This window comes from Aquila chrysaetos, chromosome 12 (genome assembly GCF_900496995.4).
Source record: "Aquila chrysaetos chrysaetos chromosome 12, bAquChr1.4, whole genome shotgun sequence".
NCBI classification, from domain to species: domain Eukaryota; kingdom Metazoa; phylum Chordata; class Aves; order Accipitriformes; family Accipitridae; genus Aquila; species Aquila chrysaetos.
Window position 1 is genome coordinate 11,121,645 of NC_044015.1, and position 24,029 is coordinate 11,145,673.

General features: G+C 51.1%; 1 protein-coding gene across 5 annotated transcripts in view; it reads left to right on the forward strand.

Moving 5' to 3' along the window:
• The window catches only part of TNR (tenascin R), an 81,202-nt gene that overhangs the window by 41,847 nt on the left and 15,326 nt on the right, over positions 1 to 24,029 (forward strand). For 2 of the 5 annotated variants that reach the window (XM_030033095.2, XM_030033096.2), the window contains exons 2-13: positions 5,537 to 6,092; positions 8,909 to 9,385; positions 9,828 to 10,091; positions 10,901 to 11,016; positions 13,572 to 13,722; positions 16,406 to 16,675; positions 18,473 to 18,658; positions 21,491 to 21,580; positions 21,693 to 21,956; positions 22,614 to 22,880; positions 22,995 to 23,114; positions 23,629 to 23,772. In XM_030033095.2, coding sequence (XP_029888955.1) covers positions 5,597 to 6,092; positions 8,909 to 9,385; positions 9,828 to 10,091; positions 10,901 to 11,016; positions 13,572 to 13,722; positions 16,406 to 16,675; positions 18,473 to 18,658; positions 21,491 to 21,580; positions 21,693 to 21,956; positions 22,614 to 22,880; positions 22,995 to 23,114; positions 23,629 to 23,772 — 2,845 coding nt within the window. In that variant the 5' untranslated portion in view covers positions 5,537 to 5,596. The remainder of the gene's footprint in view (positions 1 to 5,536; positions 6,093 to 8,908; positions 9,386 to 9,827; positions 10,092 to 10,900; positions 11,017 to 13,571; positions 13,723 to 16,405; positions 16,676 to 18,472; positions 18,659 to 21,490; positions 21,581 to 21,692; positions 21,957 to 22,613; positions 22,881 to 22,994; positions 23,115 to 23,628; positions 23,773 to 24,029) is intronic. The other 3 variants (XM_030033097.2, XM_030033098.2, XM_030033099.2) reach the window with 3 other exon arrangements.

Consider the following 24,029-nt stretch of genomic DNA (forward strand, 5'->3'; position numbering starts at 1 on the left):
ATCTGCACCAAAAAGCAGGGTTTTGTGATTTATCCAGCGTTCAGGAAAAGAGCATACAATAAATACATATAAATATGTATACATACACATATATCTCTATGTGCTCTGGGTAGATTAAAAAGTTTTTCACCCAAAACAAAACATTCACTTCATTTTCACATCTTTAGTGACTTCAAAAACATTTTAATACACAAAATCTGGCTGGAGAAACAAATGCTTTCATTTTTCAAGCATCTTTCCAGGCAGCACTGGATGGGGGGGTGGGTAACAAAAGCAATACCCCAAAAATAGCATGAAAATAGAAATATTGTTGGACCATCCAAATATTAAATTATCTCCAGCAAAATGCTGGAGATAAAACTGCTGGCATCATCCCTGTTGTGCAGATCTGATGTCCCTGCGCCCATCCCGCAGCAGCCCCTGAGGCACAGTTTGCATTTGCTATGTTCCTATTGCTAAGCAATAAAAAGGGGGCTGCAGATGCTGCTGGGGTACATGACGCTGCATTTCTGGGTGATGTTGCCCCCCCAAAAACCGCTGCCACACCATTAATGACTTCCTTAGTGCAGCTGTTCCGAGCGCCACCACACACAGGTTCCCTTTTGCATTCCCAGCACCAAGCTGCTCACACAGATACAGCCCATCAGCAAAATGTAAAAATAGCTGAAAATACATAATTAGGGTAGATGCTCTGTGGATTTAATTGGGTTTTTCTACTTCTTCCTTCGCTGGCCCATAAGACACAAATCCTGGATGGAGAGAGGCCAGTCAGGAGGGAAAGAAAGCGCTCTGCTGTGGTATATGTTTGGCAAAAGCCCTCAAATATTTCTCTCAGTTTTATATTGTGTGTATTTTTTATTGAGCACCACACAGAAATTGCAGCAGATTGATTCTTTCACAGCTCCCCAAAGTTGAAATGCTTTGGAGCCGAGAGCTCAGTGCCTGCCAAACTTCATAATTAACTTTAATAACTCTTTAATTTGAACTTTAATTCAAACACCCATGTTTCTGGAGGACTGTAGGGAAAAAAAAAAAAAAGCAAAGCAAACTAAGGGAAACCAGCTCTGGTAAAATAAAACAGCAGCCCCAAGCTTGTGCTGTGCCAGAGGCAACTGGAGATAAACTGTCCTGTCCTGGGTGCGAGTGGATGGAGAGGCATTGCCCCAGCTCCCTGGAAAGCAAAGGAGAAGACATTGCTGTCAGATGCTGGGAAAGTGCTGGGCTCAAAGCTGCCTTCGCTGCCCTTGCTGGGAGGTTTTCCAAGGCCACCTCTGGGGATGGAGGGACCAAAGCCACCAGCTTGGAGTTTTATCTGAACTTGGTGACAATGAAGGCAAAATTAAAAAAAAAGACTAAAATGCACCCCAGATAAATTTACCCTAATGCAACTAATTCTATGCGTGAAACAACCACAGAAATTTGCTTCTTTTTCCTCATACAGGGAGAAAGAAAAAATATATAGGCCTGGATCTGTTTGCTCAGTCAATGGTTTCTAATGGTTCTATCACTTCCCATGGGCAGTGTTAGCTGGGCTGGGAAGTGCTGGGAGGACAGGAGAACAAGGAACCCAAATCAGTTAATGCAACTTGTCTTCCCTGGTAGACAAGCCTTGAGCTGTCAGACTGTGCACACAGCCCTGGAGCTCTGCCAGCCAAATCCCTGCACTAACCCACCCTGGCTGAGCTCACAGTGATGGGGTCCTTTAGAGAAAACCAAATCATTGACATGAGGAGCAGGAGACAAAGCAGGACCAGCTAAGGAATGGAGATGACAGACCCTGGGAATGCACCCACAAATTTGGCAAGGCTTCAGAGGTGTCAGCCCAAGCCTCCAGGAAGAAGTCAAGGATTAATAGGGCTGTATGGCTCAGATGGTCTGCTGTGCACTGGAGGACACCAAGGAGCATCCTCCTGCCCTGCGGAACCCCATGGATTCAGCCTGGTTTGAGCCACAGACAGCCCGAACTGGGCTGACTTTTCACCATTTCACAGCAAAGAGCCCGAACGGTGGCATTAAGCCTGACCCAGCACCTAATCAATGCAGGATTAGTTTTTCTTTCTTTTTTTTTGTTCCGTGATCCTGTTTCTAATAATAATAAGAAAGAGAAAGCTCCCTTATCATCATGCCACAGGGACACCACCACCCCCACAGCATCACCCCCTGCCCAAGGCCGCCACGTTGAGCAGGGCTGGAGGGGGATGCCATGACTTGCCACTCAGAAATGAGAGCTGGGCAGCATCCCACCAGTGTCTGCTGTGATGAATATGCTGATCAAGAGGTTCAGATCAATGAGCCTGGTGGTTTCTAGCAGCAAATGAATGGCTTTCGGTCTATGGGTTAGAGGGTTGTTAACTACCCAACCTGCTCGCTGTCATTAGTGAGCAATCTCCACAGTGCATCTGTTTGCCCCGCTTTATCCACTGGCCCATCTCCCACTCCCTCATCTCTGCATCCACCTGGATCCCTTCTTCCCCCATCCCTTGGCTCCACTTGTGCTCATGAACAGGCTCTGGCATCTCTGTTGAGCCAGGCTGGATCTGACAAACGGGAAGGGGGAGGATTTCATTTCCCCATGTCTAAGCTGCTCCTGTAATCCTGCAAGGAGGCTTGCTTTGAAGCTCTGGCTTGGCTCGGAGCAGCTGGCTCATAGCCACAATTACTTCCACTCCAAGCACACACAAAAAAAAAAACCGAGCGAGAGGCCAAGGAGCGGATAGTTAGCCTCAAACGCCGACGAGTCAATCAAAGGCAGCCAGCACTAATTAGTCCCTGTGCCTTCCCCTGTCACGGCTGCCCCATTACGCAGGGACAAGAAGTCTCTCTGTGGGTCAGCCAGGACCACCCAGGAGCTGCTGGAGAGCCCAGAAGGCAGAGGAGAATTTTGGGGGGGTCAGGATCTGAGAGTGCAGCCCCAAATTGCCACTTATGAAGCATCAATCCCACCCCTCTCACTCCTTCCCGTTGTCATCTCCAGTGCCCTCCTTCTTTCTGTCTTCTGCAACCATGGCCAGAGCCACCATGGAAGCCAAGGGTGAGGAGGAGACCACCCCACCACGGAGTTATTTCCATTTTTCTTGCTTTTTCTAAAGCCAGGAAAAAAAAAGAGAGCCTACCAAAGGAGTCCCAGGTGCCTGCTCATGAGAAGCAGGCATTAAGCAGGGAGCTGAGAAGAAAAGTGCAGCAGAAACATTGCAGTAATATGGCATAATAACCCTGCAAATGCTGTGGGGCAGCTCAATAGTGGTATTTTCTGAGGTAGCGTGGTATTGTAGGAGAGAAACCAGTAAACAAATATTTTCATTCAGCAGCAGGGGACGGGGGAGGCACAGCCATTCCCCAGGGAACTGGAGAGGAGTTCCAGAGCAGGACAGTCATTAGAAGTAAGGAAGGGAAGTAATCTGCTCAAGATTATGGCACTGGGAGATACCGGCAAAGTCAGATGCAGTGAGTGGCCCCAAGCACAGCTCAGCTGTGGATGACAGCTGAGCATCGTGCCACCATCTTCTACGCCCCCCCCCCCCCCCCGAAAAAAAAACCAAAGTGAAACCACTGGAGTATCACACCCACTCTGCCAGGCCAGCTCCCATGGCTTGGAGAAGACCCCACATGAGCAGGTTGGAAGCATCCAGCAAAAGCCATCAGGGTATCATCCCCACCACCCTCCACCTCATGCTCACCATGGCAAGCAAGCCCTAGTATGGACCAGCTGTGAAACCCCAAGTCCAGACCCTACGGGGTCTGCACTAAATGCAGCTTGGGAGATTTGGCTTATGTGGCTTGTTGGAAACACTCAACCTGCCGCTCCGTTGCACCTCTATTTCCCAGTTATAAGAACTGGTATAAGAGCTACTGCAATAGGCAGCTGAGTCAGACCAGGTTGATGTAACATCTCCTTTTGCCACCAAATGTCCCAGAAGAAGGACCACGTTGTAGCTGGCAGATGTGGCAATTTGCACCTCTCCACATAGTGGCCTGTCAAGGCAGATCCCATCCAAATGGGTCACCCCAGTGCTTAGGGGTTGTAAGTCCTTGAGTTTTTAAGTCCTTCTTAAACCGCATAGTCCCACATGCTTATTCATAGTCTTCGAATCTGTATGAATGGCTAAGCCCTCTTAGAGTCTAAATACAGAGTTATTAATATTACTAAATACAGCTTTATTAAAGTTAATTATGAATTAAGGCTGGACACTGCAAGAGCCATGTCTTGGCTTTGAATAATACCTAAACCCCACAACTTCTTGGACCTTTGGTAAAGTTTCTAGTGATGCAGTGAGGAGGTCCTCAGCTCTTTGCATCTTTTTACCAGCACTGTAAAGAGCCTGTTGACCAGATTTAATGTGCCTGCTGCATCTTTTGCACTCCTGGTGTAGAAAGAACCACAAAGCACATCTCCAGTGTTCGTCATTCCAGGTCCTACAAACCCAACACAGGTAGCGAGCCGCAAACATGGTGATTTACATTCCCTCCTACAATGCTGCAAGAAATCCAATCAAGCTTTTGTAGCTATTAGCTGGTAATCTTTAATTAGCTGTACTGACACCAAAGCAGTGCTAGGGCTCAGCTGAGAGCCTCTAACCATGGCACAACATGCACTCTGAGCAGCCACACTCTAGCAATCCCACTTGGCCTGCATGTAAACTACCTCCTGCAAAGAAAACACAAGGCAAATGGTATCTTTGGGTGCAATGACATTGTAGACACAGCCTCGCCTGCCCATTAGCACTATCCTCTGATGAACCAGGTGGCGATTCCTCATGGCAAACTAGTTGGAGTTAAGTATCGGTCAGCAGACAACAGCCCCAACAAGAGTAATGGGGGTGAATCCATCCCCAGCGCAACTGGGCTGGCATTGGTGACTTTAGGCTGGAGATAAATGTGGTCCTTGGAGGCTGGATTACCACCCAGGGGCTCACGATCGATACCAGAACGAGAAGTTGTGTTGTTCCAAATCAAGGCAAGGTTTACCTGTAATCCAGAGCACGGGCAGGGGGTGAAGCTACTTTAATGGGAGGGATTTGTCTGCTCAGAGCGTTGACCTGAACAAGCTGGAGCCTGCATGGTGTAATTTAACGGTGTTTAACATCAAGGCTGCTATTCCTATAGCTACTGGAGGAAGCCTAGCAACCCCAGGTGCAGCTCCTGGGGCATGGGAGACAACCATCACTGTCACCCATGCGTTAACCCTTTGGACCCTACACGCTGTACTGATGCGGCACTGAAAGCCGGTGTTTCTGCTGAAAACATGGGTGTTCAGTGCTTTGTTAGTACCAGATTAACTGTTTCCTTAAAAAAAAAAAGAAAAATAGCAACAAGAATCTGCCTCTGTCACTGTTCAAGGGCTATGGCAGGGTCTCCCCACCAGCCATGGCCTCCACTCAGTGTTGACTGAGGCTCCACCAAAGCCAGCAGGACTGTGTGTGCGTCAAGTTGGCCCCACATCTCTCTGGATGACTTTGCCCAGAAGGACCTGTCTCTCTATGCTGAGCACAGTTTCAGGGCTAACACCAACCATGCTCTTTTTCTTCTGTGTCCCCAGGTCCTCCGTGCACTTGGCTGACCAAGGCTGGCTTAGAAGGCTCTTCCCTCTTCCAAGAAAATGGGGACTGACAGTGAAAACCCAGTCCTGAGGAACATACTCATCAGTTTCAACTTGCTTCTGCTGGGAGCTGTCCTCAAGCCTTTTGAGTGCCGGCTGGAGGTGACAACAGAGCTGGCCGAGAGGCCAGCAGTGGATGAGGAGGGTGGCCTTGCCAACTGCAGCCCACCCATCAAAGAGCAGCCCATGGTCTTCCACCACATCTACAACATCAACATCCCTGTGGACAGCTGCTGCTCATCCATGTTCAAGTCTTCAGCCGAGGAGGTGAGTTCAGAAGACGACCGGCTGGCAGAGTACACGGAGCAGACCTCCGACAGCGAGAGCCAGGTCACCTTCACCCACAGGATAAACTTGCCCAAGCAGGCCTGCAAGTGCTCCACCTCCCTTCCGTCCCTGCAGGAGCTGCTGAGCAGGATTGAGATGCTGGAGAGGGAGGTCTCCATGCTCCGGGACCAATGCAACTCCAATTGCTGCCAAGAAAATGCAGCCACAGGTAGTAATGCCATCCTGTTAGCTCTTGCTGGGGATTGAGGGCTCGAGCGAAAAGCAGGAGAAATAAATACAAAACTGGTGATGCCACTCAGAGTGGCAACAGAGGAAAACCTATATTCACCCATGATGTGGCTGTGGCTTTAGGGGAAAAGCTCGGCTTAGGTCTTCCAAGACAGGAAAACTCCTGGGAGGGATTTGGTCACTTGAGTCCCCACATCCCACTCGCTGCAGAAACCCTGTACTGGCCAGAGCTAAAGCCCCATTACAGATAAAACTACCACTGGTAAGGGGTGAGCAGGGTGATCTCCCAACCCTGCAGTCCTTCCAAATCTGTTAGAGATCTGCCACCGCTCGTGGGACAGGGAGGAGAGACATAGCTGCTGCTCTCCTAAGTTGTCCCTGGGCTGAAGGCAGCACTGTGGGAGCCAGCAATAAACCCCTTCATCTTCTCTGTAGGAGGAGTAAATGCATATGAAAAGCTGAGTTTAAAAAAAAGAATAAAAAATACAGGGAATAACTTCTGTTGCCATGAAAGATGCAAACAAAACCATCAACAAAGATGGTTTTGCCTTTCTGCAAAGGCACAAAACCATCAACAGGATACTTCATCTGAATAAAAATATGTGCGATTTGTGAAGCTCTCTGAGAGCCCGTATTAGGCTTACGCCATCAATGACAGCCCCTCCTTTCACCACGGCTGTTCCTCAGAGCCAGGGAAGCAGCATGCAGTTGAAATGAGATGGGTTAGGAGAGGTTTGGGCTAGAGGCTGCATTTCGATAGCACAGGACCCAGCATACTGTTGGTTTTCTTGATGTCTCAGGGAGGTTGGTAAGAGGGGCTGTCCCAAAGGGCATCCATCCTTTGCACAGCCCAGCCCTGCTCGGGGTGCCAATGCATGAGGGCTCCTTGTGGGAAAAAGCCACCAAGAAAGGAGAGCCATGCAGGGCATTTTTTTCTAGGGGAAAACTGCTTTTCAGGCCAAGAACAACAACGGGGAGGAAGAAAAGTTAAAAGTAACCCTTTTCCCCCCAGTGCCCACTGCCTGTTTTTAAGTTTTGCAGGTATTAGTGTGATTTTTCTGGCGGTACCCCCAACTCCTCTATGTGTAGGACACATTAAAATGAAATGGGTGCAACCCACACTCAGGTCAACAGAGTTGGACCAAAGGTGTGTGGGTCGGGGAGGGAGAAAACAGGATGGTACACGCAGTGGGGTGGCTTGGGCTGACGTCTCCACTGCCACTGGTGGTAGTTAGTGCGTTTCCAGCCGCAGGCTCAGCCCACATCCCCCTGCAGTGCGTTAATAATTAAGACAAAACGGAAAACACACATACGTGCCACCACTGTGTGCAAAGCAAGGGTTAAAATCATGTAGGAAATGCAATGGGAAAAACCTGTTTTAAAGGAATTAATTTGAAACTCTGATGGGCCTATTTGGGTTACTTGCAACATACGCAGACAGTCCCATTAAACATTCATCACTTGGTGGAGTCTCCACTCCGATCACAGATGTGCTGAGCTAAAACTGGAGTAGTTTCTTTTATTTTTACCGGAGTTGCTTTCGATTCACTGCACTGCAAAGGAGATCAGGATCCCTACCCCACCGCCCGAGGCATTTCCCCAAGGAAAGCTGCTCTCTTCCAGCACACTTACAAGCAGCTTCTCTCATCTTTTGATAACTTAACTAGAGGCTGAGATCTGAAGAGATCCTGATCATCATTCCCAGTATTCGCAGTTTAGATGGGAAGCATCCCGCAAAGTGACCCAAACAGGTCTGTCTGGCACAGCATGTAACTGAACCCCATTTACATGAGCATCTACTGCACCTCCCATAGGAAGAGCTGCTCAGATATCTCAGCTAGGATGGAAAACTTAGTTGGGGGACACAAAGTCCTGCAGCTTGGGGTCTTCATGGTGCAGAGGTTTCCCAAGGGTTGGAGGAAGCACAGAAAGGGTTTCTGTTCTTCCCTGGTTCACACAAAGAAGGAAAGAAGTAAAAATTAGCAAGGAAAAATTAGCCTGGCTGGGCTAAACCCCGAGGTGGAGCAATGGGTCCATGTTACGGGGCAAAACAGAGGAGCGTCGGCAATGTCAGAGTAACCGGTGCCTTCGTCCCCATGCATCCTTCCTTGCCCCAGAGCACCCTGTGCAAGGCTGCCAGATAAAGGGGAGACATTAGAGGTGGTGACCATGTGCTTTCCCCGCTTTCCCACAATCCCAGCACACCCAAACCCCTGATACTTTGTGCAAAGCCAACAGCTTCATCTTAACCAGACTCACCAGTATAAGGATGAAGATGATGTCTTTGGGTACATACCTGCTTCTTGTAGGAGAGAGAGTGAGCAGACTGGGATCTCTCACCTATAAAAAGGAACAGTGGGTGGAAGGGAAACAACAGGAGTCATGGCTGGTGCAGTGGGCTTGGCCAGAGAGGGCTTTTTCCCAGCAAGAGGTCTAGGGAGGTTCCCATCGACTGAGTGCTGAGCTGCAGAGAAACCAAAGGGAGCACTTATAACTCAACAAGGCTGATGGCACCCATAGCTATGGAGGCTAGCGCTCCCAAGGGGACAGACAAACTCCTGGAGTTCCACCCAAACCCCACCATGAGTCCATATCACCAATTCTGCCCCTGCCAGCCCTAAAGCCACAGGCTCCCCAGAGCTGGGCATGCTCAACTAGAGGGAGGACCATCCCCTGCTTTCCCCACATCTTGCTCCCCTTCCCCACAGCCCATCAATGGGCTGACCTGGGACCAACGCTGACCTTTTTCCACCTCCCACCCAGTGGGCTCTGACCCTCGGTCCTGCATCCTTGCAGGGCAGCTGGACTACACCCCACAGTGCAGCGGCCATGGGAACTTCAGCTTGGAGTCGTGCAGCTGCGTGTGCATGGAGGGCTGGGCGGGCAGCAACTGCTCTGAGCCCCGCTGCCCTCGGGGCTGCTCCAGCCGTGGCGTCTGCCTGGAGGGCCAGTGCATCTGCGACAACGACTACGGGGGCGAGGACTGCTCCCAGCTCCGCTGCCCCGCCGGCTGCGGCTCCCGCGGGCTCTGCGTGGATGGCGAGTGCGTCTGTGAGGAGGGTTTCACCGGGGAGGATTGCTCCCAGCTGCGGTGCCCCCGCGACTGCTCGGGGAAGGGCCACTGCGCTAACGGCACGTGCATCTGCCGGGAGGGCTACGTCGGGGAGGACTGCGGGTGGCTGCACTGCCCCAACACCTGCAGCGGCCGTGGGGTCTGCCAGGACGGTCTCTGCATCTGCGAGGAAGGCTACGAAGGGCAGGACTGCTCGGCAGGTAGTAGGGGCATGCGTGGGGAGAGCCAGATCCTAATGTATGAGCAAGGGTGCCCAGAACCCCATAGGAGCACCAAGAAGTCTGGGAGGAACCTGCACCTGGCAGAGCATGTCACATAGGACCTACGCAAGCCCTGCAGTTTGACTGCCTCCCTGTTGTCCCTGTCCCCAAAGACGCCATGGGCAAAAGTCTGGGAGGCGAGCAAAATGCTAGCAAGGTTCATCCCAACATTGGTGGTAAACCCTTGGTGCAAGAGCAGCTGAAGTCAGGCTCTCCTGAGGTTTTGCCTTGCTATAGCAGTTAATACAACCACAGATAACACATAACCCCCAGCCCAAAGTGCATGCCCATGTCCCACCAGCAGACCCACACACCTTTCCCCACAGACGGGTGGGAGGATAAGCCACCCTGACACTCTCCTTACCTCTGCCTTTTCCATCAGTGGCTCCTCCTGAAAACCTGCGAGTGACAGGGATCAGCGACAGCTCCATCGAGCTGACGTGGGACAGCCCCGGGGTAGCCACCGAGTACGTCGTCTCATACCAGCCAGTGGGGCCAGGGGGCACCCAGCTCCAGCAGCGGGTGCCTGGGGACTGGAGCAGCATCACCATCACAGAGCTGGAGCCCGGCGTTGCCTACAATGTCAGCGTCTACGCAGTCATCAGCGATGTCTTGAGCATCCCTGTTACCTCCAAAGTGATGACCAGTAAGTATCCTACTGCACTTGTTGCTTGGTACCTGGATAACCAGAGGTGATGCTCAAGCTGGCTCACATTTTCCATAAAAACCTTCTAGCAGCAGAAAACTGAGCCTTCAAAACAAATATTGGGCATATTTTTATCCCCATTTATATTTGTATGGGGATATAGGAAAGGGGGAAATGTGTCTGCCCTTTGCAGAAAGACTCAGTCTGGATGAAAACTCGAATGACTAAAAATTGAATAAACTTTCAGTGTTTGATTGAAGACCCCAGAATATGGCCCAAAATATTACACCTTTTTCCTCATAGAAAATATTGCAATATATCATAGAAGTCATAGGTTGTCCTCCCACTCCTGGACAGATTCCCCATAATGAATCCCCATGACGTGGGTGATAGTGCAGCAACAGGGAATGCTGCTGCGCATCAGGAGATATGTAGTCCTGACCAGGACTGTGATGCACAGACAAAAACGGGAGTATCAAGCTGTAATGGCAACCTCCAGAAAGGATCCTCAGAAACTAAAGATACAGAGGGCAGGGGAAAACATAAACTATGCAGACGCCTCTTTTGCAACCCCATCTCTCACTCTGTTTGCACAGTAATGCAGTGGGATCCTTCGGTGTCTGGCAGCCCAGGCACTTTCCTCTTCTCCCTCCAACCCAGAGAGGGGACAAAGAGACTCTGCTAACAGCTACCACAAGGTTCCCCATTTTCGTTGCCCAGATAACAAAACAGCCACAGGGAGCAGGGTGGGGACCGGCAGCACTCGCACACCCGTCCCACCCTGCTCATCACCCCCTGCTCCCTTCCAGACCTCGCCACACCACAGGGGCTGAAGTTCAAGACCATCACAGAGACAACGGTGGAGGTGCAGTGGGAGCCCTTCTCCTTCCCCTTCGACGGCTGGGAGATCAGCTTCATCCCCAAGGTACCGCCGCCACATGCATGGCATTGTGGGGTACACCCAGTCACCCTAAAAAGACGGAGTGAGCGGATGCTAAATTAGCTTCCAATTACCCCCCGCTCCAAAAAAACCCAACATCTGTTTGCAATTTGTGTGCTTCACATCAGACAACCCCAAACACCTCAGCCTCCAGTTGCCAGCTTGCATTTCCCCAGTAGTCTTTGGTGTCAAGACATATATGTCCTCAAAGAAATTCCCCAATAAAATCAAGATACAAGCATAGAAATAAATAAACCTTCCAGCCTTGCTGCCTCTTGCTGTCACCCCCTCTTTTTCCCTTCCATCTCCTTCGCCATGACCCTTCCTCCTCTTCCTTGCCCCTGCTCTCTGCACGCTAAGCTACCCAAAGCAGCCTGGATCAACCCGAGCAGCCACCGGCTCTCAGACAACAACCTTCAGCATCCCTGAGTCACACGCATAGCTAATTCCTGCCACAGAATTTTAATCACAGTGATGAACAGGTAGAAATGGTGCCAGAAAAGATGAAAGGATGAAAATGTTGCCCTAAATATCGCATATTTTCTATGTGCAGCAACAAAAATTGTACATCAAGTATTTCATCTATATTCATAATTTCTACACCATTTAGCCATAAGTATAGCTTCAATTGTATATGGAGCCTCTTTACAAGAGCATTCAAGCCCCAGCAGTAAAAGAAATGCTGATTAAGGGCTCAATTATGACGTTTTCACTTGTACAAAACCCTCGCTGGAGTCAAAGGCAACTCTGGGCAGCGGAGAACTGCAGAACTTGGCCCCAAAGTTTTAAATGCTCTTAGCTGTAATGTATCATTATACAGCATGAAGAAAGGGCCCGATTGCTTTAAATAACTCATTCCCTCATTTCCAAAAAGGCTACAAGGATCTGGGTGCAATTTTGGGTACATCCACATGCAAATTGTGTCAGAAGTCAAAGTTCAGGTACTGCAGGTATAAACACCAGGATAATTTTCATTCACCATTGGGATAAAAGCCAAAAAAAATAAGGCTATGTCAGGGAAGAGCTTTTGGTAGCAAAAAATAGCTATCTTTCAAACATTTCACTGATACTCGGGAATTAAGCTTAACAGCATCCCCCTGAAGCAGATACATGCAGATATATCCATTTTAGGGAGAGGAATTGATGGGATAGAAACAAAATTCTCCCTGCAGGGTAATCAACGATAGTTTTTTCTCAAGCCAGCCCAAAAATACAAACCATTGGTCCTCCTTTCCATTTTTTAAGCTTAAAACTTAAAACCACGTGGAAACATTTCAGAATTTAAAGGAAGAGATAAGGTGCAAAAGGATGGCTGTTCCTGGATGCATGCTTTTGGGGTGGGGAAGGGATGTAGCTTGCAGGGTTTGAAGTTCTTGCATCCATCGGTCAAGCGCATGGTCCTGCACCCTAAAGGCACAGTCATGCTCCTGCCCGTCAGCTGCTGAAATTGGACTCTCTCAAGTCTCCATCACCAGCTTTTCTCCTAAAATAAGGCAGAGGGTGCTGTCTCTTTCACTGCCTGGAAGCAACACTCGCTTGGGCAAATGCTAAACCATTGCCACACCCCAAATAAAACCAAAACCTAGTCCCAGAGGCTAAAAACAAGAGTTAGAACAGCAGCATCACAAATAACCTCTACGAGCAAAATCGAGCTCCATCTTCCCAAAAACTGGGTGAAAAGATGCTAATTTGGTCCTCAGCATCCCCGTGAGGATGCTCACACTCTCCCGCAGAGCAATCCTCCTTCTGTGGTCCCTGCGATGCTCTTGCCCCCTGAAAGTCGGGTCGGGCGGGGATTGCCCATCTGCTGCATGCACAGGGGATGGGGGCGGGGGGAAGATGAAGTGCAGACAGATTTAGAAAAGGAAATTAGGAAAGGTAAGATGGCAATTTATGGCTAAAATGGAAGATTTCCTGTTTAATGAGAAAAGAGATGAATATGAATTGAGAGCTATGTGCAAAGATTTGTTTAGCGTGTTATTAGTGAAGACAGCGGCAAGAAAAGATCCTTTGTCCAAACACTGGCAGGAAAGGTGACATTTGCAGTTGCTGAAAGCCTTACAGTTTTTTAGAGCAAAACCGCAAAGTATAATGAGTTTAATAAAGATACTTAAAAAGCAGGGGATGGCAAAATAAAGACCTTACAGTTTCATACTTATATATGAACAACAGAAGGCTCCTGGCACCTGAATAGCAGGGAAAAGGAGTCCAGCCCAGGCTTTGGTTTTATTATTTTTTCTCTTCTAGAGAACAGCAGACACACAGATGGCAAAATACAGAAGTTGGGGGCGGGGGGCGGGGAGAAGGTATGGGGGAGGATTTCTCAGCCCAGCAATGGGGGTGCTCCACGCTTGGTGGGTGACTTCACCCTGGGTTTCTGCACCTCCATGGTGGGATATGTCGGGGCGAGGATGCAATTTGGGAATGCAGGGCTGGGTGTGGAGGGATGCAATGTGGGAAGCACCTCCTCTCCATGCATCAGTCCCCCCAAAACACCTTTTTTGTTCATTTTTTTAATGCTTATTTCCGCTCCCCGGCAGAATAACGAGGGCGGTGTGATCGCCCAGCTCCCCAGCACCGTCACCACCTTCAACCAGACGGGGCTGAAGCCAGGGGAAGAGTACACCGTCACTGTGGTGGCCCTGAAGGAACAAGCCAGGAGCCCTCCCACCTCCGACAGCATCTCAACCCGTGAGTGAGCCTGACCCTGGGCAGCACGGCAGTGCCCAGGGCTTGTTCCCCAAAATAAGGTCCCATCAGCGAAAGCAGCCTGGCACTGCATGGGCAGGGATAAAACTAGCACTAGACAACTGCTCAAGCTACAGGTGCATCGCGGCAACAGCTTCTTCGTGAGGTATTTTGTCCCTCTCCCTCCTGAATTACTGTGAGCGCAGAAACTGTGGTGAGGTTAATGGGGTTAGGAGTGAAGGCTCAGGGCCACTTTTCTTATAGAGCTCAATAAATTCCTCTTCTCCACTAATCTCACATTTTGGAGGCTGGACGCCCCCAAGAAATATCTCTATAAATGTATTGCCTACTCATATATAACAGATTAAAACTCCCACCTGCTTTTGTGCCACTAAATGCCCTCTACTCCCATCAATTCAGGCAAATCAGGCAGCAGGGCAGGGAGCCAGGAGCAACAGCACATCCCTTCCTAACCAATTTATTTGGCTGGTCACTGGTCCATCCCATAGGCTAGAGGAAATTCAACTGGGTCTTCTCCTCGCCGAAGGAGACGTGGCAATGGGCAGAGCTCACGGGGGAGAAGAGGCTCTACACACCAGATCTGCTGCAGTCTGCCTTGGCAGCCAGGCAGACATCTACCTCCATCCAAGCTGTTGCAAACGGAAACAGCATTTAAATAGCTGCCGGAGGGTTATATCGAGGTGATGCTCTCTCCAGGCTGCTAAGTTGAGGCAACGGTGAAAGTGAAGGGAGGGTCCCTCCATCAGCAGCAGCTTGCTGCAGGTCTGAGCTTCCTTGGCACAGTCCTCTCCTCCCGCTCTGCCTCCATGCTCAGCTCGATGTAGCTTAACAGAGACACCTCCTGGTCAAGCCCAAATCTTATTTTCTCTAGGAAGTCAGCAAAAAATAAAAAGAGAGGCTGGTACTTCAAACTCAGTGGTTGACCTTTGCAGGGGAGCACAGATGGAGGGGTGGGCTTCCAGCTCTCCGCTCCATGAAGGTGTCCCCATGTTGGTGTGTCTGCCTTCCTCTGTGGCACCCCCGTAGCTCTGCCCCCATCATCCTCATTCTGCCTCAACACCTTATGCCGGGATTGAGGAGCAAAGGCATGGTTTCATGCTGCACAGCTAAGCAGAACTTGATGCGCCCCAGCATCACTTGGATGACTGGACAACACGAGGTAGTTGGAGATTCAGGGTCTGGATAAGCATGACCTGGTCCTGGCGAAGCTGGACACCCAGCTCCTACCTAAACACCATGCTTCCCAGCTGTCCTCCCTCCTCTGTTGCTGTTTTGCCCCCAGACCTCACCCTACCGGTCCCAATTCCACACGTCTTTTTCTAACCCTCCCTGGTCCTTTCTACCCCTGCCCACACACGTGTCCCCCAGAACTTCCCACCCTGGGGTGCAGCATTTAGCACATCTTTATTGTATAGTGTCATTTTCTAATATATACTGTATATTAGATGTATTTGCATGCAGTATAGCCTGAATTACAGAACCAGCGTGGGTTTTTTCACCCACCTTGTGATCATGTAAGTGATAAAACGGACTGCCAAGCAGGCTCCGTGCATCAGCACTGCCATGGCACAGGAGCGATGGCCAGGCCTGCCCCGTCCATCCATCCGTGCAGCGGTTAGGTCCTACTGGCTTCAAAGCACCCATCACCCGGACTTGAGCCCATGATTTCCAGACGTTGAATGTTGGTGGATCCGGAGGAGGGAAGGGCCTGATTCTCTGCAAAAGAAAGCAGAAATGTCCAAAATGGTCTCCCAGTAGATCCCCGGTATAAATTTAGTTAAAACCCCTTTTTCTGAGACGTTTTGATGGACACCCGCCATAGCTGCACACCCAGCTAGTTATGAAGACTTGCCAGAGCAGTTGCATTTTCTCCTCTCTCCCCACTGATAAGACATCAACAGCTTTACGAGCTGATCCCTCAGCTTAATGACAAACCAGGAGCTGGCACTGAAGCAGGAACATTTTTAGAGACATTCCTCAGTTCTCAATGCTTGGATCAGTCCTTGGCCCCACATTATTTAACACATTGTCAACGCCTTTCAAAAGACATAATATTGTTGCTGATAAATTTTGCCAGTGATGGGAAGGCTTAGAAAAGAGTAAATTGAGTGGAAGGAGATCATCGATAAAAGCAGTTTGAGTGGCTCAAAGAGCTGGGCACAAAGGAATACTATATGTTTTTCAATGCATCGTGAAGTACGAGCAGTTATCTAGGAGCAAAGAAAGTGGACTGCAGTTAGACATAGGAGGTTTTATCCTGGGAGATGCCACCTGAAAAAGCTGGGGAGGAATTGTTGCCGATAACCAGCTCGAGAGAAGGGCATGAGATGCATTATAATGGGCATTGATGGGAGAGCTGCTGGGTCCTGCTCTGGTGTCCACAGCTCAGGAGAGACATTGGTGAAGTGGAGAGGGTTCAGGAAAGAGCCAGGAGATCGGGACAAGGGACTGGGAACCCACCAGGACCAAATGCCCTGAGTACCTTGGGGCAGGGGGTCACATCTCTTGCCCATGCCACCTCTCTGCCTTGTCCCCAACTGCTAATTCAGGCTACTCTGAAGGTCGGGTTGAAGCATCCCTGAAGTTTGGTGTCCCCAAACCTGCTGCCTTTCCCCATCCAACTCACCCAAAATAACAGGTGCCTGTTTCCCCCCCTCCTCTGCAGTCATCGATGGCCCAACACAGATCCTGGTGCGGGACGTCTCCGACACAGTAGCCTTCGTGGAGTGGACACCGCCGCGCGCCAAGGTGGACGCCATCCTGCTGAAGTACGGGCTGGCGGACGGGGAGGGCGGGAGGACCACCTTCCGCCTGCAGCCCCCCCTCAGCCAGTACTCCCTGCAGGCCCTGCGCCCCGGCGCCCGCTACCACCTCGCTGTCAGCGCCCTCCGGGGTGCCAACGAGAGCCGGCCAGCCCTCGCCCAGTTCACCACAGGTAGCTAGCTGGCTTTGCTAGGAGAACTGGCATGAAATTTTTAAGCCTCGAGCAAGCATGGGCAGATGGCGTGCTGCAATCTGCAGAAGGGCTGTCCTGCAACAAGCATGGGGTTTTGCATATCCAGAGCCAAATTGAGGGGGTTTTACATCTGGAATTTAGTGGTACCTGGTTTCTCCCTGGCACAAGTGAGCTGGGCTTGTACTGGGAGGAAGCAGTGCAACGAAAACATGATGGTTAAGATGCAGGTCTGAATGGAGACACCTGAATGCAGGTGCCTCGCATCCCGTCACAGTCCCGGTGCAGAGCAAGGCAGAGCAAATGATTCAGCTCACCCTAATACACACACCCTAAAACCACCCTGTGATCCCCCCTCCACTAGTGCCTATGTTTCTGTTTAGTCCCTAAACCTCCAGTATAACAGGTCTTCTTCATGCCTTGTGCCCCACAGGAATGCTCGCATGGTCCCCAGGGCAGCCCAGGTGATCCCAGATGCCAGCGACCAGGCAGATGACTCAAAACCCCACATTTAGATGACAACCCCTGAGCAAACCCCACCTTGGCCACATCCTGCTGCAGCATCAAGACTGAACCTGCTGCCTGGGACACATGTCCCCACCAGCTTCAGTGTCCATTCAGACCCACAGCTTAGCTTGAGCCCATGGCTAAAACTTTAAAACCCAGCAGTTTACACCCTTAATAGCACCCATAGATCAATGTGCAATTCTCAGAAGCACCAAAAGAGCAAGCACAGGTCTGAATTCAAGGCGATGCTCGCTCCCATTCAGCACGAAGACCCAAGGCAGATGCCTTGCCTGAGGAATCAGCAGTCAAGTGGCTGAAAGCAGCCCAGTCAGAAACGTGGTTATCTTATTTTATATCTTCTCTGAATACCCTAACTGGTCGGTAAAACTTTAATTAATGTTAAGCCTGCAGATAGCTAACAGGTTTAATTTACCGTGCCATAAAGGAGGAGGTAGAGCTTATATTTCAGTGCTGGTTTATGGTATATAAATTACTTGTCATGTACATTATTGGTGGATACTAGGCTCCTACTATAATAACTGCGGTGTGTGAATTGTGTGTGTATATATCTCTATAGATAAATATTTCGGACGAGATGTTCACCCCGACTGATTTGCTGCGTTGGCCTTCCTTGCTTTATTTCTAAAAGGCAACATAAAAAATCCCCCCTCTAAACTCAGATCCATCAAGGACCAGTAATTACCCCCTGTCTGCTGGTACCCAGCCCCTGCCCAGCACCAGCCCGTCGCTCACCGGAGAGGTTTATTGTGCAAACCAGAGCAGATTCAGCACACAGCCTCAGCAGCACTAATAAACAAACCCTTTGGGCAATATCTGAGTGTGAATGAGCCTGTAAAGATGCTCAAGGTTCTTCTAAGAGCAGTTCAGGCCAATGCGTGACTGCTACAGTGCCCTTTTTCTCTTATGCACGCTGCCTCAGTTTCCCTTACTCTAATACAAGGGGAAAACACTTTTCTTTTTAAGTAACATGCAATTAGCTCCCGAAGCAACTTACTGAGGGATGCTGTGAATGCCCCAGCACTTGCGTCGGTCTCGTGGGTGGCATCTCCCGGTCTGTGCTGAGCAGGAGGTGAGAGCTGATGCCCCAGCCCTTTCTGCGGGGACGTGCCCCGGGGAGGGGGGACGGCACATGGGACTCCATGGACATCACACCCGGGTACCCCTCCACTGCTGTTTAGCCATGCCAAGGCTACGGGGTGCATTCCTGGTGCCCGGCGGTGAGACGGTGCCTCTCTCCCTTGTGTTGCACAGAGATCGATGCCCCCAAGAACCTGCGGGTGGGCTCACGGACGCCTGCCAGCCTTGAGCTCGCCTGGGACAACAGCGAGGCCGAGGCACACAGCTACAGGGTGGTCTACAGCACCCTGGCCGGGGAGCACTACCACGAAGTCCTGGTGCCACGTGACACCGGTCCCACCACCCGGGCCACCCTCGCAGGTATGCGTGCACCCACACACCCTTCCTCCCCCTCCTCCTCCTCTCAAGCGGGTAGGGTAATGGAGAGCCCAAATCAGCACCAATGCTCAGTTGCCCTTATGCTGGCACATATTTAAGGCTGTTTTGGAGTTTACTAGTTACCAGAGAGAAGGTTTTCCTTGGAATGAAGCTCATTTTCCCCTCTGTGGGTCTGGATTTGGGCGCTGCTTATCCACAAGCTGAGCGATGCACCTCCAAGCAATGTACCTCCAAGCGATGCACCTCCGGCAAGGGTCTGTCCAGGTGCGAAATAGACCTGGCAAGGAGCAAAGTGAGAAATGGGGAGAGGAAGCCTTTTTAGGCTGATCTAGAGGAAAATACTATTTCACCCTTCTTTTTTTTCCTTGCTGGGAAAGAGCCGCAGGCACCGATGCCCCGTAGGCAGTGATGGGGAGCCAGGCTGCCCGAGTTCATTGCCTTTTACCTAATCAGGCACAAAGCAGACACAAATCCAGGGATGCTATTTTTGAGCAAGTCCTTCAAGCGGTACATTATTCAGGCCAGCACAGGGGGGTGCCACCGGGGGCTGGAAACACCACCCACCTCCCACTGCCAGGAAAGTCCCAAACACCTTTTGCAGCAACACAGCAAAGCACCATGTGAGATCTGGTTTCCTTTTTTTCAACTACAACTCCTTGCCTGCCAGATTTGCAGGTCCGGTGGCATTTTTTTGAGCAAAGAAAAGACTTACACACTTACAAAAAAGATCACTCATTCAGCTTGAAGCTCTTCAGTATAGCAGGACACCAGGTTGTTCCACATTGACTCTCTTTGCCCACCTGAGACCTCCCCAAAGAGGGCTCAGGCATCTCTGCCGCATGGAACTATAGGAGTAAGTTCAGTGGGAAAGTCAAATGCGAAGTTACAGGCACAGCGGCACTGAGTCACGAGAAAGGCTGGAGGGCAGGAAAGCAATTAAAGCAGTTAGCTTGAAAAATGTGGTATGCAGAAAAAAAGAAAAATGTTAGGGATAGTTTGTGCTGCGTTCGTGATGAGGACATGCACGGAGAAGCAGGATGAGATCGGGGACCCAGTGCTCGTCACCTGCTAGCTTTCCTCTAGGACTTTTACTGCCTTTCAAGGTGAGAAGGAGCATTAAAAATGGGCCAAATCTCCCTCCTTGGGGCAAAGGTGTAACACTACCCCAGTGACCCAAACTGTGATGACACCCATGGCAAAGCCCGAGCTTGCCTTGGAGGACATGGCAGCCTGAAAGCTCTTGTTTTTCTCAATAAAAATAAAAAAAGCTGCCAAGTCTCTCCCAGACTCAGGCAGGGCTACAAGAAACCCTGCCAGAGCAAGCTCCAGAGATGCAGAGGCTTAAGTCGACAAGTGGTGAGCGATTTTTATATAGTGCCTCCATCATCACCTAAGTGCATTGCTTCTAGTTCCCAGGGTACTGTGTAATAAACAAACAATTTCTTAAAAAAGATCTAATCGTAGCAGAAAATAACCCCAAAAAACATTCTGCTGGCAAAAAAAAGCCAGGATAGCCATAGTATGAATGGCACATGAGCCTCTCCCATAGCTCTGTTACACACATGGTACTCCTGTCCTCCAAAGTTTTGTTGCATGTGGTACAAAGCCCGTTGGGGTGGATTTCCAGCCACCTGGGACATGGTGGAATCCACGGTGTGAAAGCAAGCAGTGATTCCTTCAGCCGCCTTTATTTGCCTGCAGGAAAAGCAGTGGGGAATGACGCTGAGCAGAGCTTATCAAAGATTTAAGCTAAAAAATACAGAAAGCCTTGCCATGCGCCTTATGTCTCTCTTCAAAATCAGCATTTGCACAGAAATATCCGTAATTTTGCTCTACCCAAAAGAGCTGGGAGAGAAAAGGCATCGTTTTATATGCTCCTGCTCATTTCTTCCTTCTCCTCCGCCTTTCTCCCAGGCTCTTCTCCTCCTTTCCAGGATACTTCTGACACTTATTGCGCAAGGGTGAAGGAGGTTCTTCTCCGCCTCCCCCCAGCACCAAGACTGTGCCATAGCAAGAGGAGAGGAGCAGGGGATAGGGGTTTCCCTCCCTCCTGGCCTCTCAGGGAAGGTTTTGGTGGCTTCAGGGGATGCTGTCCCTGGGCAAGGCAGGGTGAGGCCAGGCTGGAGGGTTTATGGCTTTCTCTAATCCCATGGGAAAGATCATGAAGTGCAGGGATGAGGGGAATAAAGTTGCCAGCAGCCAAGCAGAAGTGACAGGCAGAGGCAGGAGATGTGTCACAGAGATAAAACTGCGATCAGCAAGAGGTGCACGTGAAAGGAGATGGATATCTCGATTCCCATGTCCCTTGAGAGGTACCATAGGATACATCCACCCCAAGGAGCGGCGCTTGATTCGGCTCCCAGAAAGACTGCACCTTTCCTAATTAATGTGCATTCCATTTACTCTGCATAATTTATTTCTCTTTGATACAGCAGCCCTGTGACAATATTTGAAGTTGAATCACTTTGGAAACAAATATAGCTACTTCATCATTCCCATCTCAGCTCACAAACACACAATTTCTATGTTGATGCCACCAATTACAGCAGACCTCAGCAACAACTTTAAAAAACTGCTTATTTCTGAGCTAGAATAATCAAAATTCCCTGTCCAAAGACATCCACAGGGCTTTTTAAAAAGACTCAGCTCTTATGCAGCGCACGGAGGAACTGCTGACCTGTGGGAGGCTGCTTGCCCCAGGGATGCTCAGGAGGGTCCCCGATGTCCCTGGCCGTGGGAGGTGGGGGGGGTCGCACCCTGAGGCCACCCAGCCAGGCTTTCACACCCCTTCATGTCTTTTGCACACCGTGGCAGATCTGGTGCCAGGAACAGAGTACGGCATCGGGATTTCAGCCGTGATGGACAGCCAGCAGAGCGTGCCGGCGACCATGAATGCCAGAACCGGTAAGTTTGGCCCCATTGCGTGCTCCAAGCACAGCTGGCTCCTACTGCTCAGATGTCTCCATGAGAAAGTCTATGGATAGGGACAAAGGTCTGCACCAACCCTCTCCCACAGAGCTTGACAGCCCCCGGGACCTCCTGGTGACAGCGTCCACAGAGACATCTATCTCGCTGGCCTGGACCAAAGCCACGGGTCCCATTGATCACTACCGTGTCACCTTCACTCCTGCCTCTGGGATGGCCTCTGAAGTGACAGTGCCCTGGGACAAGTCACAGATCACCCTCTCGGAGCTGGAGCCCGGGACGGAGTACACCATCTCCATCATTGCCGAGAGGGGACGCCAGCAGAGCCTGGAGGCCACTGTGGATGCCTTCACAGGTAGAGAAAGACAAGTTTGGATGGGGCCAAGGGCACAGACCACCACCCAATGTTGGCACTTCTGCCAGCCCACTGTGTCCCCAGCGCCGAAACTCTTGAGGTGGTGATGGGGATGAGAGCTGGGGGCAATGCAGCCACGTGGGAGCAGGTCCATTGACCTCAGAAGGAGGATGGCCCTACCAGTGTGGGGGCACTGTCCCCTTCACCAGCAGCACTGAGCACACTTGCTTGGCTGGAGGCTCCCACAAGGACAAGGCAGGGTTGGCGGAACGGACAGCCCATGCTGTCCTCTGTGGTCAGGGTGGCCTGTGTGTCCATAAGAAGGAGAAATGAAGCCTTGAGGGACCTCACAAGGACCTCTGGATGAAAAGCCAGCAGTCAAGAAGCCCAGATAACACATACCATCTGTAGTGGCACAGTCCCACCACTCACCATATGGGTCTGAGATGGAGAGTGTTTGCAGGCAGACCTGAGAAAAGCACCGTTATTCACCTCCTGCTTCTGCCTCTTGATCCCAGCACAGTTTCAGATCAATGGAGAGCCCAGAGCTCCAGGTTTGCCACCTCTCTTGGGTATTTCCCATACAAGTGCTGGGAACAATGTGGAGACTGGGGTCTGCAGATGGTTGGGGTTGCATCCCCCCTCTCCATCTTTCAGGGGTCCGGCCCATCACGCAGCTCCACTTCTCCCAGCTGACATCCTCCAGTGTGAATGTCACGTGGAGTGACCCATCCCCACCAGCAGACCGCCTCATCCTCACCTACAGCCCCCGGGACAAGGAGGAGGCACAGCAGGTCACACTCGATGGCACCCGCAGGCATGCCAGCCTGACGGGCTTGCAGCCATCCACCGAGTACCTGGTGTCACTGGTGGCCATGCATGGTGCCATCAGCTCCGAGCCTGTCATGGGCTCCATCACGACAGGTACCACGGGACCCCCTCTCCCACCAGGCATGGGAACCCTCCGGGAGGGCAGGCAGGGGGATGGGGAGTGGACCTGCCTCCCACAGCTTTGTGCTTTCTGCTCCATCTCACTAGGGATTGATGCACCAAAGGACCTCAGGGTGGGCAACGTCACCCAGGAGTCCATGATGATCTACTGGAGCCCTCCCATTGCTGCCTTCGACCACTATAGAATGTCCTATCGTGCTGCCGAAGGTAACCAGTCAGACCACTCTTGTTCATGCCCTGAGCTCACAGCTGCCAACCCTCCCTCCATCCACTGGCATGAGCAAGCCACCAGGTCATCCTCACCCCAGGCAGCATGCCAGCGCCCTGGACAAAGCCACCAATAGCTGGGATGGACCAAGAGGCTGTGTGGACAGAGGATGGGGTGTCTGGGATGAGGATGGGAAGGGACAACTGCAGTGAAGGGCCAGCTTGGCACAGACAGTGACCCCTGCACTGTGCCCTCCCCAGGGATAGTTAATTCAGGGCCCGATCCTGCTTCCACTCGCACATCTCCCTTGGCTCCAGTTTTGCCTATGATGCAAAAAATGTCAAGCCAGCAGAGCGATGGGCACGCAGGTGTCACCTGCAGGCACAAAATCCAGTTACCCCCAGTATCAGCCCTGGAGAGGGCTTGTGGCATTGCCCTCCCCTCCTGAGCACCTCCTGTACCCCAGGGATGTGGCCAGCCGTGATGCCAAAGCTCTTGGCTCCATCCCCGCAGGAAGGACAGACAGCACTGCCATCACCAGCGATGCCACCGAGTATGCCCTCCGCTACCTGCAGCCTGCCACCAAGTACGAGATTGGGGTGAAGAGTGTGCGGGGCCGGGAGGAGAGTGAGGTGGCCTCCATCACCGTGCACACAGGTGGGAAAGAGCTCCTGGTGGGCAGGTAGCAATCAAACAGTGCCAGGTCCAGCCCTGGGCAGGGCTGGCAGCCCCTGCTTCCACTAGCAATCAGGCAGCTGGCAGAAAGGTGGACCTCACACCAGCCTGATGCAAGCTCGAGATGATAAGCGAGGCTCACAAGGGCCCAATGTGGATTTTTGAAGTATGTCTAAGCAAAGCTTTTCCCAAATATGCATGGGTAGGCATGAGGGGGGAGTGATAAATCTGTGTACCAG